The sequence below is a fragment of the Acartia tonsa genome, chromosome 6, assembly GCF_053477335.1.
Source record: "Acartia tonsa isolate MP-2025a chromosome 6, ASM5347733v1, whole genome shotgun sequence".
Taxonomy (NCBI): Eukaryota; Metazoa; Arthropoda; class Copepoda; order Calanoida; family Acartiidae; genus Acartia; species Acartia tonsa.
The window spans coordinates 28,003,681-28,020,676 of record NC_137265.1 but is presented as its reverse complement, the minus strand read 5'-3'; the positions used below and the strand labels follow the sequence as shown (position 1 = coordinate 28,020,676).

Here is a 16,996-nt window from a genome sequence, read left to right as displayed (position 1 = left end):
AAGCTTTTTAGACTAAAAAATCATTATGTTTTATTTTTATTTTCTTTATAACTTTTTTGTTATTAAAGTTAGGATTGTGAAACAAAAACAATTTTCCTGCTATATTCATAGAGATTTATTTGTTTTTTTAATCTTAAACAATTTTGCCTAATAAGTAGGGTTTTCAAAATATCATTAAACTAAAAAGACTCAAAAAATATGTGTAAAAAAATGCTTTTTACTCAAAAACTAAATTTTTTATTTTTTTTTGTATAAAGTTTCTGCTAGTAACAAAAATAAAAGGATTTCTAGCTTAATTTTGCTAAAAAAATCGTTTCATGTTAAAAGTTACTTTTTCCTCAGTCACTTTTTCAAAACTTTAGCACTAAAAATCTCTGGTGTTAATGGAGGTAAAAAAAATATTTTTATATCTACTTACGTGGAATACTATGGAGAACAAGGACATATGCATTTTTTAATAATTCATTGAGAAATAAGGGCTGCAGATGCTTAAAAATACTTTTTCGAGGGTCATACTGTATATTTCTAAATTTCTGCCTTTTATTGCCTAACCAACCGACCAACAGACAAAATATCATGGAACAGATTGGTTAGAAGCCTCTAGGGGCACTGGTAGGAGGGGGAAAAGTTGACCTAATCCCATTTTAAATTTGAGTTTCAAAAGACTTTTAAAAAATATTTTTTTTGGGGGGAGGGGGGTGTAGAATCCTTCCAAAAGATAGTTAAAAACCTTCCCAGGACCTATAAGAAGCTTCACTGTTAAAGAGAACAATATCGGTTCAGCGGTTAGCGAGATCCTGTGGGACAGACAAAAAACGTTTACTAATTAATATAATAGGATTGATATAAAATAGAACTCTTACCTTTAAAGTTATAAAACCAATTGAAATTCACTAAAGTCCCCAAAGTTGTTTAAAGCTAACTTCTTACCTCAACATTGTAAAACTTATATTCATGATTTGTCGTCGATTATGATCTCCATTCGAAATTATGCAACAAGAGAAGGAAAAATGTTTTTAAAATTCATTTAACTCATTCTCTCATCACATTTACGAACGAAGTTCTATTGTAAATCTTATACTTCACACAAATTAAATTACTCATTAATTGTAATGTTTGTTTGTAGGGTTGAACTATAACTAAATACTCATAATATTTATATGGGGATCATAGTTCAGAAAATTTTTTTGCCTTTTAATAAGAAAAATTTAACTTCAAAAATAAAAATAATAGATTTCTTGATTTTATTTTTATGTTACAAACTTTTAGTTTTTAAGAAGAAAAAAATATCTAAAAATAATTATGTCAGAATTTTTTCTGAACTCTTCCTTATTTCCTAAAGTGTCTTGAAAATTATTTAATTAATCAAGATGACACATTACACAATAAGGACGTTTTGATTCTACATTATTTATTTTATTTACTGCAGAATTAATGTGTAATTTTACAACATATATTAATATGTGGAAAAAATACAAAATGACGCATTGAAACAACCATAATTTTTATATTTAATCAGGTATTAATTTGTAATTCCTTTTTTTAGAAAAATAATGGCAAATAAAAAACAGTTAAGGCCACATTAATAAGTCATTTTCTTTAAATACGTCACAAAAAAGACGTATTGAAAGTTAACGACATATCAATGCAACCTTTCTAAAGAAACAAAACCACTTTAGTGGATGCTGGGTAAAGTTTATAGCTTAAAAGCAACACAGGACCGATAGTAACCTTTCCTTGAAATTAGAATTAGCCGGCTCAGTAATTTTTGTCATAAAATCACTTGTCATAAATACACTTGTCATAAATATATTTGTCATAATTACATTTGTCATAAAGGTACACTTGCCATAAAAACATTTGTCATAAAGGTACGTTTGTCATAAAAACATTTGTCATAAAGGTACGTTTGTCATAAAGGTACATTTGTCATAAAATACATTTGTCATAAAGGTACGTTTGTCATAAAATACATTTGTCATTAAGGTACGTTTGTCATAAAATTTTTTTTTAATTTTGAAAATTTGAGTACCCCCCCCTTCCCCCCCCCGACAGAAAACAACTATTTTAGGTTAGGTTAGGTTATAGGCTAGGGAGCCGAGCGCTGCAGCTAGGCAGGCAAGGGGGCCGAGCGCTGCGGCTAGGCAGGCTAGGGAGCCGAGCGCTGTAGCTAGGCAGGCCAGGGAGCCGAGCGTTGCGGCAAGAGTTCATAGTTCTGTCGGGGGGGGGGGGGGGGGGTACTCAAATTTTCAAAATTGAAAAAAATATTTCTAAGAGGATATAACCAAACTTTGGGTACCAGTAATTTATGACAAACGTACCTTTATGACAAATGTCTTTTATGACAAATGTCTTTTATGACAAATGTCTTTTATGACAAATGTCTTTTATGACAAATGTACCTTTATGACAAACGTACCTTTATGACAAATATTTTTATGACAAACGTACCTTTATGACAAATGTACCTTTATGACAAATGTTCCTTTATGACAAATGTTTTTTATGACAAATGTACCTTTATGACAAACGTACCTTTATGACAAATGTTTTTATGACAAACGTACCTTTATGACAAATGTTTTTATGACAAGTGTACTTTTATGAAAAATATATTTATGACAAGTGTACTTATGACAAGTGAATTTATGACAAAAATTACTGAGCCAAGATATTTGTTCGGACGAAACCTTACATTGACTGCTGAAGTAAACAATAGTGCAGCCACTACCCCCACTGTTTCACAGAAGGGTCTTGGAATATTAATCACCGAAAATGAAAATAACAAAGAAATTAAAAACTACCAGAAAATATTAACCTTTTTATCTTATCTCAAATCAGTTTTTGTATAGTGTTCATTAAGTTGTTACGACACTGTACAACACCTAAAAAGAAAATTTAAACGACTTATGAGTAATTCATCTGGGATGGTTGATATATTTTTCCCGATTGTTAAAGACCTCTTTGGTTGCAGGTCATTTACTGTCAATACCAGCGCTACTGTCAATTAGCTTTTCCTTTTGTTATCTTTAGATGTTCAAAGATTCATGACGATAATAGGATACCAGCAACATGAACAGTCAGCTGCCTTGGATGCGTTGAATTATTTAGAACTATTATTCAGACTAAGAAGCAACGTCCCTACACAATTGATTTTGTTTTCTCGGGGTGAATGGGCATTTGTTTCAAGACAGGGGGGTGGTCCTCCAACCAATAAATATCTTAAACCATAACATGATCAGAAAACTATATTCCCTAAAGAGTAGAGCTCAAACGGTGTAGCAGTTACCAAGATCTTACAGTTAGGGAGTTGAATCCATTTTTATAGAAGCAGAAATATAATCTATGATTATGGTTTGGACCCTCTAAAACTGTAATCTACCTTTCCACTTTCCCCTCTCTTGGTGAAGATATCTTCAACGCCGATACGATTTTTGAAATATAAGATTCTACTTTCCCTTCTCTTGGTGAAGATATCTTCAACGCCGATACGATTTTTGAAATGTAAGATTCCACTTTTGCCTCTCTTGGTGAAGATATCTTCAACAAGAGAGACAAAAGTGGAATCTTATATTTCAAAAATCGTATCGGCGTTGAAGATATCTTCACCAAGAGAGGGGAAAGTGGAAAGGTAGATTACTGTTTTAGAGGGTCCAAACCATAATCATAGATTATATTTCTGCTTCTATAAAAATGGATTCAACTCCCTAACTGTCTTAAGCCTCAGACAGATATTGTTTTCCTTTTAGGATAGAAATTAGAATAAATTGAAATTTCAATGGAAAGGTTTATACAAAATTTAAAAAGAATATCCCTAAATTCAAAGAAGTAAGTTTTTTGGCTACAGTAACAATCTCGAAATTGCTAATCTGATTGGTTTCCTTCCGCCTGTTAGAGAAAATTCACGAGTGTTTTGGGGTGAATTTAAAATACTAGGAACTCTCCACTTTTTAGATAAATCTCCTAATAGAGAGAGGTCATACCTAAACCTATAAATAAATTATTACAAATTGAAATATACTGGAATAGTTATTTCTCGCATCGTATTATAAACGGCTTTCCGCGGATATATATGTAGAATGTACAATTATAAGATTAAAACTAGTTTTTTTAGCCCCGAGGTGCCGGAGGCACAGGCTAAAAAAACTGGTTTAAATCTTATGATTGTACATTTTTATATTCGTAGAAAGCTGGATATAATACGATGCTAGACATAGTTTTTTCGTATGGATGAGAGCCGGTTCCTATCCACCGAATTCGAATGAATACGAGAATAGTTATTTCTCGTATCGTATTATAAACGGCTTTCCGCGGATATAGAATGTACAATTATAAGATTAAAACTAGTTTTTTTAGCCCCGTGGTGCCGAAGGCACCGGCTAAAAAAAATAGTTTTAATCTTATGATTGTACATTTCTATATTCGTAGAAAACTGGATATAATACGATGCTAGACATAGTTTTTTCGTATTCATGAGAACCGGTTCCTATCCACCGGATTCGAATGAATACGAGAATAGTTATTTCTCGCATCGTATTATAAACGGCTTTCCGCGGATATAGAATGTACAATTATAATGGTTTTAATCTTATGATTGTACATTTTTATATTCGTAGAAAGCTGTATATAATACGATGCTAGACATAGTTTTTTCGTATGGATGAGAACCGGTTCCTATCCACCGGATTCGAATAAATACGAGAAAAATCTTTAAAATTCTTATTTTCTTTGTCACTTTTTCAACTCTTGTTAACTAACTCAATCTTTCTATATTTCTTTATCTGTATTTTGTATGATGGCAGAATCTTTTTTGTTGGCTTTTAGACCACCTCCCAACCTCTCGAAATAAAAGAAATAGTTGTACTAAGCATAATCATAATGTCATAATAGGAATGCCTTAATCTGTTAATTTCAAGTTTAATTGTAGTTTTTATCCTAAAACAATTAGTCATGATGTTGACGCAAATATTAGGCAAATTAGCTCTTAATTTAAAATGTCAAAGTATTATAGCAATCGTGAAATTTTGTGTAACTACCATCAAAATGTTTAAGAACAGCGTTCTGTCAAAAGAATTTTAGCCAAAACCACTTTTAACTTATGCATTAAAGTCAACTAGTGGCTGCATCCCTGGAATCTAGAAGCTCTATATTCAAAGATTAAATCCTTTCCTGCATTTCGGTCTTGCGGTTAGTGAGATCTTAAGCTATAGACATACAGACCGACAGGTAGACTTCCAGTTACTTTTATATAAGGATATGATATAGTCCATAATGTTCTTTTTTTTATACATTTGTTAGGTTAGTCACTGAGTCAGTACCACCTTTATTTATGGAAAGATATTCTGAGGGAAATGCACGATCCACTAATGATATAATGGATATTCCTTGTATAATAAATAATGAATAATTATGTATTGTAAATAGAAAATGAAATTGTTGAAGCTGTTTTTGCTCTTTATGCTCTTTCTTTGTAGGGAGGGGCATTGTCACGAGTTTAGGGATGCTTAATATTGTAATGTATCAGTTAGGGAGGGGACATTAGATTTTAATTATGGTATAATCGATAATTATTTCTTGAATAATGCACTAGGTTTTCATGTTCTCAGATAAAGTGATGCTCGCAGCTGGCTAAAATAACGATACCCTCCTTCTACCCCCTTTCTATGATTTCCATGTTAGCAAGCTAAATTGGACGACAATTTTTACCCTTTCAATATAACCACGTATAACCTACATCCAATACTGGTATTTATCACTTTATTTTTTTCAGTGGCTTAAATCTTTGTGACCTGGGGACTTGATTGGTTGGTTCAAACAAGCTGTATTCATATTTTTCAACCAATAATTTCAGTCTAATTTTGTTTGTCATCATTGAAGAAGAAATATACCTGAATTCATCATAAATTCTCTTATATCTTAAGATCCCTGATTATTCGCCTTTTTAAAAAAGTAATACATACTTATTAAAATATTAAAGAATAATTTTATTGTGAATTTTTCTTTTATAGTTATTGCCTTTATTCTTGTATTTTTGACAAGGTGAGTATCTTATGACCAGAAACAAGGCAAATCATTCTTGAAAAAAAGAATAAAAATTTGTTCTTTACTTAAAGACCACCACGAAAAAGCTTTGAAATAATATTGCTAAATTACTTTTTTATTAAGGGTCACACAACCTTACACTTCTTGTGTATTAAATTTGACTAAACTCCTCCATACTTTCAATATAAATTGAAAACTAGCCGGAATAGTTTTGTTCTATGCTTAACCGCTACGGGGCCTATACATGTATAAACAAAGAAACAAATAATAACTTTATTTTCAAAAAAAAATATGGGGGGACGGTGGTACAGTGCTCAACAGCAGTTTAAGGAAAACTACACAAGACTGTTTTAGTTTACAGAATATATATGCCCATCCAAGCTGAAAGAAGGAAAAATGTAAATGCGCGAAGATAGTTTATTTTGACCAGGCCCTTTGGAAGAAAATTATTTATTTGAAATATTTAACATTTAAGAATATTTTTTTGCTGTTTCCCTCAATCCGTATTCGGACCGAATGCGGACTTTTAAAAAGAAATATTTGATATAGTTAAAGGACTGCCACAAGCACTGCCACAAGTAGATCCAATACCCCAAATTTGAAGACTTAAGCTTTAATGACAAAAAAGTTGTAGGCATTTTAAAATGAAAATTTTACAAAGAAAATTTTAAAAGATTTTCATTGATTATGTTAAAATTTTTGATATAAAACTATGTAGCCTAGAAACAAAATTATAAGCTTATTTATTTGAAATATTTAACATTTAAGAATATTTTCTGCTGTTTCCCTCAATCCGTATTCGGACCGAATGTGGACTTGTTAAAAGAAAGATTTTAAATAATTGTGTACTGGTTAAAAAAGCTTCGCAAGGTTAGACCTTATCTTCCCTCCTTTTGTTATCAACAAACTTTTCATTCAATATATGAGTCCGCAATTGTAAGAGCAGCTCAGTCTGATATAGTAGCTATCAAAGTGAAGCAATAATGCAACTAAGATGTGTCTTTATATGCTTTTAGTATAGCAAATAATTGAAATAATTCATTAATTAATCAACTGAGCAACTATCTGAAAACCAGCGGCTGCGGATTTATCCAAAAAGCCTGGGGTTACTGTAACAAAGCATAAATAAAGGATTGTACATTATTATGTCAGCTGAACATTTTTTGCACAAACGTGACAAACTTATGGTTTGTTATAATACAAAATCTTTTATCCTAAACGTTAGGAAATGTAGTCCCAATTATAAAGAACACACTTTCTTGGGGGAATGAATATAGAAAACTATAGAATAGAATATGAAAACTGTTCATAAAATAAAGGAGTAAGGCTGACCTTTGTTTAATTTGAGATTTAAATAATTCTATCAAGTAACATTTCTTTAGTTACTTTTATCAATCTTTATTGGTTGGTTTAAACTAGCAGTGCCCTAACTTTTCATGCAAAAATTTAAATCTACAGAAGGCTAGCTTTTTTATTGTGATTGGATATTTAAGTATAATACATCAATTTATCTTCCATTGTCTGATCTTCTTATCCCTCAAGATCCCTTCATTTCTTTCTTCCACACTGTAAAGATTCGCCTTATTTTAAAAATTTGGTTAAAAATTCAATTTGCACGATTATTATTTTCTTAATTATATACACTATCAAATTATAGAGTAGGTTCTGTCAAAAATGGAATAAATTTTACATGTTTGTGAGTAAGGTTTCGTGATTTTGTAAGTTTTAACTATGAATTAAACCTTTTAATGTTCAACACTGACCTGAACTTCGCTTATATTGGTGTTGACATTCTTGCTTTAATCGATAAATAGAGTTAAAATAAACCTTTATTTCCAAGCAATAATATATTTTTGCCTTTTAATATAACAAATTTATATTTTTAATGTCAGAGAATTGTTATAAATAATTAATGAAGCAAATATATTGTTTCTAAATATAGGATATTGTTTTATTTTATGATAAAATCAGTGGTGTGCATAGGTTTTTGTAAAGGGATAAAAATCTTAGTAGGTGGCTCCGACTTAGTGCAGTGGATACCTCCTCCAAGCCACCTATAAGAATCTTCGCTATAAAGTATAAATATAATAATTCTACGGTTAGTGAGATCTTCAGGTACAAACAGACACTTAACCTGCCACTTCTATAAAAGGACACTTCAGTACGAAAAATGTTATGATATTTTATTTTCATCAGTAAATCAAAGCTACAATTGATTAGCATAGTAAGAGCAAAATCTTTAAAGATATGCGATGAGCATTATTTTATTATTATTATTTAATACTGAAATAATGTTTTAAAAACTTATTTGTTGGCTTCAGCAAGTTTTTGCTTTAGTTTCTCCGGTGACATTTTCTTCTGTTTTCCTATTATCTATAATTATTATATATTAAGTCAAACTAACTAGTTAGTTATTTCAAATAGATTTATTACCCTAGAAAGTTAATAAGACACAATGATCTGTTAACTTAAAATTTCTAGCATGTAATAAAGTCCGCTAATGAAGGTAACACAAATAATTTTCTTCTATATTATATTTCAGTGTAATCTGTTTTATGTTTAATTATGTCCTACATTTTTCAGTGAGAGGAGTTGATTTTTTATAATTTTTAACTTATCGCTAACTTTCTCAACATTGTAATATCTTAGACTTGTATCTATAAATTTTGGTGTGAAATCATCACAATTATAATACTTTGACGAGTTATATTTATTTTCCAATGTTTGTATTTTACCAATTTTTGATAATTGTTTAATAACATTTTGTTTCATTTTTTGTTTTTCTGCTTGATTTGATACTAAATATTCCTCTAATAGTTCCACAGCTTCGGTTGCATGGGTCAACGAGAGTCCCGCAGGGCTAGAATCCCTGTTTTCCGCAGATCTATATACTGTTTTAGCCTCAAATTTTTCTCCTCTAGCCGGTTTTCGTTTTAAATATTTTATTTCCATATTTAGATTATCAATTTTCTTTTGTAAATCTTCCATATATTTTTTATTTAAATAAGAATCTCTATTTTCTTGAAAACTATCTTTTCTAGATTGTCTAGAATTTCTTTCATTTCTTTCAAAATATCTTTCATTTTTTGGATATCTTTGTTCTTGTCTATAATTAAAACCTCTAAATTCACCCCACTGATTTTGATGTTGATTATTATCATGATCATTTGTGTTAAAATTTTCTCTATCAAAATTAAATTGATTAGAATTATCTCTATGTTGATTAAAATTTCTTCTTTCAAAGTTCATTTCTCTATCCCTTTCATCCCTGAGATTTCCGAGTGAAACATCATCAGTAAGCTCTGTAAAATTTGTTACATAACTTTCTGCTTCTCTGTTGCGCAATAAATCCATTGTTTCTGTATTAAAATCTACATGGTTTTCACGTATACTTTTGTAATTTTCTCCATTTGAATTTTCCAAGTTATCTTTATACTTTTGTAGCCTTTCTAGATATTTTTCCTTATTTTTAACAAACCAATTGCTAAATTTCCTTCGTCTGGCACCTGCAAAGTAAGGATCATTTTGTTGTTCTGTGTCCGACATTTTTTATTTTCTTTACCTTTATGTTTTAAGGAAAATGTTTTTACAGTGTAGTATAAACTTGATTACCGTTGAAAGTTTTTATTTTGATTGATACCTTTTTTATTTTTAGCTTACCAAATTATATTTCATGAACAATTTTCTTGGTGGAGATTATCTTTATTTTAGATTTCAATGAAATTTGAACAGGAACAATGTTTTGATGACTTTCCAGATAAATCAGGTAGAGTTATTTTTCAAAATTATTTTTACCAATTTTTAGATTAACAAGTAGAATTATCTTTTAAAATTACCTTTATCTAAAAATTTTACAATGCTTGTTTGAACTTAATTCTTATAATAGTTATAGAACCAAGAGTAATTTGACAGCTTCGAATTTTTTCAGTCCAATTTTGCCCTCTAATTTCAGAACATAGAATTCTTAATTTCCATAAACCAAGAATATTTAAACAAAATTTTATCATTTAATTGCTTTAACAATAATTATTAGCTTTATAAATTGAACTTTTCTTTTGTGTTCAATATATAAAACTTTTATTTTACCTTTTTTTTTTTTAATTATCTTTATATTTAGTTTTATAATTTAGACTTTTCTTTTGTGTCTAAAGTACAAAACTATAATATTATTTTCTTAACAATTTAAAAATGTTAGGTAATTAAAAAATTTTCAACTTCCCAACTTTTTAATGAAATGATATAATTACTATAATTACAGTGTATGTCCGGTGAAAACACTTGTTTTTTAAATATTTACACTTTCATACAACAATTTTCATAAATTTTCCAATATTTTAATATTTTGATGACGTATATTTTTAAAACTTTATTCTGAATCAGAATGATAGATATTATCAATTTGACTGTTTCCAATTATTATCGTTCCACCTAAATATCTTCTAAACTCAGGAAACCTGTCTAAAGTTCTATTTATTCCAAAATGACTAAATGTGAAAGGACCTGCTGTTTCTTGATCTACTTCTTGTCTATTGTATGATGAATTATTATCCAGATTCTCCGCTGTACCTCTATCTCCTATACCTGTATTACCTTGTCTTATTAAATTATATCTATCTTGAATTAATCTTTTAACTGCATAATATATAATTTTCAAATTTTCCCCAACTTTAAATGAGAAATTTGCTTCATAAACATAAAAATTATTATCTTGATTTATTGATTGATTAAAGGTTTTCTTTTTTACATCAAATTTAATAATAACTAGTTCAAAAATGTTGATTATCAACCTTAGGACGTAATGGAGCATAAATTCAATTTTTGTTGCCCCCTATTTTTAGTAGACAAACTTTGTTTTTACTATCTTTTAGTCCTTATCAGACCAAATTATCTTTTTTTTGTATATTACCGTAATTAGATTTTATCTTTTTGCCTCTATTTTTAGTAGACAAAACTTTATTTTAATTATCTTTTTGCCTTTATCAGACAATATTATCGTTAAAAAAAAAAAAAGGAATTAGATTTTTATTCACAAATTTTATTTGTAACCAACTAGATATCTTTTGAAATTATAAATTAGATTTACTTTAATTAAAAGTTACCATTCATCCGACTAAGAAATTTTGAAAAAAATAAAATTTTACCAAGTCCAAAAGCAATTTTCCTTGATTCTTGACCGATGTGGTTGCCAATCTGTAATAAAGTCCGCTAATGAAGGTAACACAAATAATTTTCTTCTATATTATATTTCAGTGTAATCTGTTTTATGGTTATAATCCAACTCCACAAATACAAAAATATTACAATAATACATCACATAACTACAAGTGTGGTAATATCTATTATGTACGTCATAGAGATTAAAATTTATTTAGTTCACATCAATTATCTATAATTTTAATACTTAAATTTTATTACTTTTACTTAAAAGGTGTTACAAGCAGACAAAGAATTTCGTTTATTATTGTTTATTACATTTTATTACATATAGATGAAGCAGCTTATAGTGCCCATAAAAATGACGTCATACAATACAAATAACTAATGATAGGCCAGTATCCATTTTAATTGACCAATGGTAAAATGTGTACTGGCCTATCATTGATCATCTGTATTGTAAGACGTCATATTTTATAGGCACTGTAAGCTGCTTCGACTTAAAAATTCATACGACCTTGTTTGTTTGCAAAAGAAATTATATAAAAGAATTAACCTGAACAAGTCTCCACGCATTTTGTCTTGACACATTTTTATTCCCATGCTCTTTTCCATAAATACGAGCTATGTCAAGTGTTGTTACCTATATTTTAATATATTCTTGTAGGTGTAAGAAATCTATAACACGGGAATGTCCGACCAACAGATTGCAACTAACAAAGTTTTTTTTCTCACCCTTTTAACATTTTCACCTATCTGCACTAAAATTTGAATAGCCTAAAACCAACCCAGAACCGATGTGAAGCTACCTAAATTGGAGAACTCGAACGTTTCAGGTGTTCGAAATCTTACTTAAAAGATAAAAAAAAACCATATTTATTTGAAATAAAAAACACTCTTTGTATGTTAAAAGTCAGGCTTACCTTCTTATCAATTATGCCAGCATTTTTTAACCATTTGGTAAACTGTCGCTGACTCAAACTATCTACATTGTCCTAAAAAATAACAAGAGTGGAAGTACCCCTCCTCATAATAGTTATAAACCTTTTCTCGGGTTAAATTAAGTTTGAGACATCTAGGGGCTTTTAAGTGAAAGGGTGGGAGGGTGTTAGTAGAACCGCCACATTCAATTTTAGTTTTGAAAAGAAATTTTACAGGGGAGGCGATTTCTCTAGGGAGATTGTAGGTACCCTCCCTTCCCTGGACCTGAAGGAGCCTGTCATATCGGTTCTGAGGTTAGCGTAATCCATTATTAAATGCACACACAGACACAGACTAACATCCTGTTACTTTTATATAAGGATAAATCCTACAAACCTGATTACCCCATTTAGAGTAATAATCAAACATTGTATCAAATGTAGGTTCTGAACTCTTTGGGCCTTCCTCAGTTACAGCAATGTGGACTGAAAAAAAACCGATATTCTACGTATATAAAATTTTAGAAATAAAAGAATGAAATTCAACCAAAATATGATAAGTTTAGTTTCAATAATTAAAAATTTTATTGTCCTACGTAGCATTGGGACATTAAAATCACTTTAAAAATTCCAGATTACCCTTAAGTTTTTCTTTATGAGAATATCACATTTTTTTCGTCGACTATTTGTTCAATTATGCATGAAAATATATAAAATTCATAACGTAAAAAAAAGAAATTTCCACTACATAGAATTATATGTTTAATAATAATAAATATACATATATAGTTTACCTTTTTCTTTTTCCTCTTTAAATCTAAATTCATTGATGCTAGTCAAGGAGGAGCTTCGACTTAACAAACATATCATACTATATTAAATTTTTTTGGCGTTTTTTCAAGGGGGTGTAGTCCCTGGTAAGAGGATAACAGCTAAGGGGGGTCTATCCAATCCCTTAAATTGTCTGTGGGGTTGATTTTACCCCATTTTTGCTCGCCTCTAATTTGGGTGTTGCACGCCATGCCACCAGAGTCTCTCTCTGTGTTGGAATCTTGCTACCTGCTGGACCGATATGATTGATCCTCTTTTCAGTGATGCTCATGAAAGGTCCTGGAAGGCACCATATAATATTGGGTAGGGTTTCTCTTCCCTCACGTGATAAATTGCATAAACTAAAAACTAAAATCCTAACCCCCCCCCCCCCCCTCCCCCCACCGAACAAAATTTCTCGCCTTTTTAATTTAAAGTGCCCCTAGATACTTTGGGGGCGTAGCAATTAGTGTTTAATATTTGAAATATTTGAAATTTGAGTAGACCGTTCATTAAGTCCAACATTATAAATCAAAACAAATTTAGAATAGTTATACCTTGTTTTATCATGAGCATCCAAGTAGATATTCTGCACTGAATTATCCCTAAAAATTGAGATATGGAATGTGTTGTTTTAATAATTCTACTTATGCCATAAAAAAATAATTTTTTACCAAATGAAAATAAATACATAACAACGTTTCTTTGAACTTAGAAAAGTATTAACTAACGAAAAAGTGTTTTTAATTTCAACTTTTTAAATATTAAATCTTAGATTATTATATTTTGATTACTTACAACCCCAACCATGGTAAACAATAATCATTTAACCTGCCAGCTTGGATAATATGAATAATGTTGCTCCACTTCTGCCTTACTTTATGATTTTCAATGCCTCCAACACCCTGCCAACTTGGATAGTATAGAAATTGTTGCTGCACATATTATAAACATAATTACCCTTATAATACGAACAAATACTTGCCTTAGTCTGTGATTTTTGATTCCTCCAACACCCTGCCAACTTGGATAATCAAATGAGTACAATGAACTACAATATTATAAAAATGTTAGGTTTTGTACCTGTATCAAATACAATTATTTGAACAGGAATTTTAGATACTTATTTAGGTAGAGTTACCTACCTATCTTTTAGACTTTTAAATTAGGAATGGAAATGGCATAAAAATGTTTTTTTTCTTAGGTTAGTGATGTTTACAATTTTAACAAAAAAAATATGTGATTGCTTTACCTCGCACGAGAAAAGCCTTTCTTTTTCTTCTTATCTTTTACTCTGAAAATAGATAAAAATTAATTGGATCATTAAAAAGGAAAACATCTTAAACTAAAGTATTTAAATGCTTACTTCTCAATGTTATCCGTTTTAGACGATGTCGCATCTTCTTTTTCCTTAATTAATGTGCAATTTTCTGTTTTGGTGTCTTCAGTTTCAGATGGATTTTGTGCTTGTTCATTTAAGCTCTCCATTCTTCTAACATCCTTATAAAAATATTATTGTTAGAGGACTGACTGGTCAGGTTTTAGTTTGTTTTTAGAATATACTATGACATAAATAAAACATCTTTAACTTATCTAACTGATTCTAATAAATTTACTAGCTCTTTTTTTTTGCTGTAGACTGAGGCTGAATATGAATAGTTGTGCTGAAGCAAAAAATGATTATAGTTTGAAATCAAACCTATATGTAATAAATCACACTGGCAGTAAAGTCAAACAGGGAAGTGATACCTGAGAAGATCCAATCAGACTATGGGATGGGCTTCGATGAGGTGAAGCAATAAGTTCTCTTAACATAGAAAAATAAAATAAAAATTAAGTACCTTTTTGCTTCTCTAACATGAGGATATGTTTATCTTATCAAATAGCTCTAGTCAATATTTAGAAATGTTAAAATCGTACTGCCAATTTTGAACTTTTGCTCTAACAATTAGGTTTAATAGGAAAGCTTAAAATCGCCATATAATATTTATTTAAATCCGTTTATATTGTACCTATTTTGGAAATACTTATTTAGAGCTAGAAATTGGATTTCTTTGGATTAGTAGGAATAAAGTTATAATCTATCATATCTATAAATTGTCTCATATGTAAGTAGGTCTTGTCTATGATAATTTTCCTTAATTATAAGAAATTTTATACCTTCAATTATAAATCTATTAAAGAATCAAAATTATATCTCTCAATATTAAAAGCATCAATTATTGTATATTATATGGCGTGTTGAGCTTCGTTTTTATGGATGGTGTCATTCTTGTTTTAATTTGAAAGAGCATAGAACATGAAAGATACAAGAATTAAGTTAAAACAAGTAAGATAAACAAAACTTACTTTAGAGAGTTAACTCTTTTTCTCATTCCATTAATTAGTACTCGCTCTGCCTCTATGCAATATAAGTAATTTAATTTAATTTTGCTTTTATTACAAGCAAATATTTTTTATCATTAGGTCTGTTAAGTCATTACGGTTGTATGTTTTGTAAAATTAATTTTATAGCACTGATCTCCACTCTTTATTTTGAAATAAATAAAAATAAGGAGAGTTGGGGGTGGGGGGGAGAGAGAGTTTCTTGTTTGTTTGTTTATTAAATTATGTCAGATTAAGTTAGGTTGTAGTGGGTGCTTGGTAGCCCCAAAGACATAAACCCATCTGTGAATAGACATATCGAAAAAATACCTTATTTTCAATTTTTAAAACAATCATATGAATTATTTCAATTTAAAAATTAGAAACAAATTGCTTCACTATTTTAGGTTGTTATATTTGGGTTTCGGAAGAAACAGTGGATCAGCTTTTTTGCTTTCAAAATCAGACACTATCAGCCGTGCGGATTATGATATCCTTTTGTTGATTTAATTACCTAAACCAGTTAAGTATTCACCACTTTTTGAGTTAGAATTCCAGGCTGTAACTAAAAGATAGATTTTATTTGGTGTCAAAGTTTAGTTAGAAAAATAAGATTTTTTGTGTTTGAATAGCACATCAACTTTTGACAATTGGTATGTTTGTTTTTCTATCTGTTGACAAGATATACAAAAACGCACCTTCATTACGTGTCTTCTTATTGTCTAAAATAAGACTAAGTTTTCATAGTTTGTCATTGCTGTGATATTTAGTCATTTATATTATATCCAAATACCTTTTAGGGACGATGTTTCAGCTCGGTAATCTTCTAAATTCTAAAAACCAAAAATAGCTTTTAGAGGATAAACAATACAATAATCATTCATCCTCAACTACAATCAGCCAATACAAGAGTGTCCCAGCTGAAGCCAGCTACAGACACACTAAAAAACTTTAGCCCCGTTACACCTAAGCCACACTTAAACGCATCCACACAAAACCTCACTCATATCCACCCTCAGCCGGGCGGTGTTGTGAATGCTTTGCCTGCAACAAACTAAATACAAGGATTCTGAGTGGCTTGAAGGAAGATTCAGCTACTTAGACTAGGCCGACCTTAGCCACAATCACACCCTCAGTCCCCGCCACTCTAAGCCAAACTTAGTTGTAGCAGCCTCAAAATGTAAATTTTGTTTAAATATAGAATACCTGATTTTTATTGAAACTTCTTGTATCTGGATTAAGATACCTGTCCACGTCAATTCGCCTAAAAATAACAAGTTTCTGTTAAATTAAACTATCTATCTATCAATCTTTTTAAATATTTGTGAATCTATCTATATCCCTAAATTTCTATATTAATGTGTAAAACATTCTGTTTTTTATATCAATCTATCTACCTGTCTACATTTTTATCTATCTATCTACCTGTCTACATTTATATCTATCTATCTACCTAGGGGAATGCCAGGGTTGTGGAGAGTATCCGGAACGTATTTCATCATCTGAGGAATATTCTTCCTCCATTTTTTATTTTTCTAACAGAACATTGTTTTATTTAACCACGTCACTAGAGTATTGGGAATAGGGGGAGACGACGCGAAAGGTAAAAAACATGTTTTGGAGGTGGAGGAATCATTCTTTCTAGAGGTGAATTCTTTTGGTAGGATAGAGATACCTTCCCCAAAAATATTTATAAACCTTCACTG

The 16,996-nt window shown here is 30.1% G+C and overlaps 1 protein-coding gene across 1 annotated transcript; it reads right to left on the bottom strand.

Moving 5' to 3' along the window:
* Nucleotides 1-8,346: 8,346 nt before the first annotated feature.
* Nucleotides 8,347-16,119, bottom strand: LOC145323045 (uncharacterized). Its single transcript, XM_080165430.1, has 13 exons — nt 16,084-16,119; nt 15,805-15,855; nt 15,276-15,327; nt 14,676-14,733; nt 14,293-14,426; nt 14,179-14,220; nt 13,912-13,977; nt 13,484-13,531; nt 12,911-12,969; nt 12,514-12,602; nt 12,120-12,191; nt 11,753-11,839; nt 8,347-8,415 (listed from the first exon to the last, which is right to left on the bottom strand). The coding sequence occupies exons 3-13, from the start codon at nt 15,299-15,301 to the stop codon at nt 8,347-8,349; spliced, it is 750 nt and encodes a 249-aa protein (XP_080021556.1). The 5' UTR covers nt 15,302-15,327; nt 15,805-15,855; nt 16,084-16,119.
* Nucleotides 16,120-16,996: the final 877 nt, after the last annotated feature.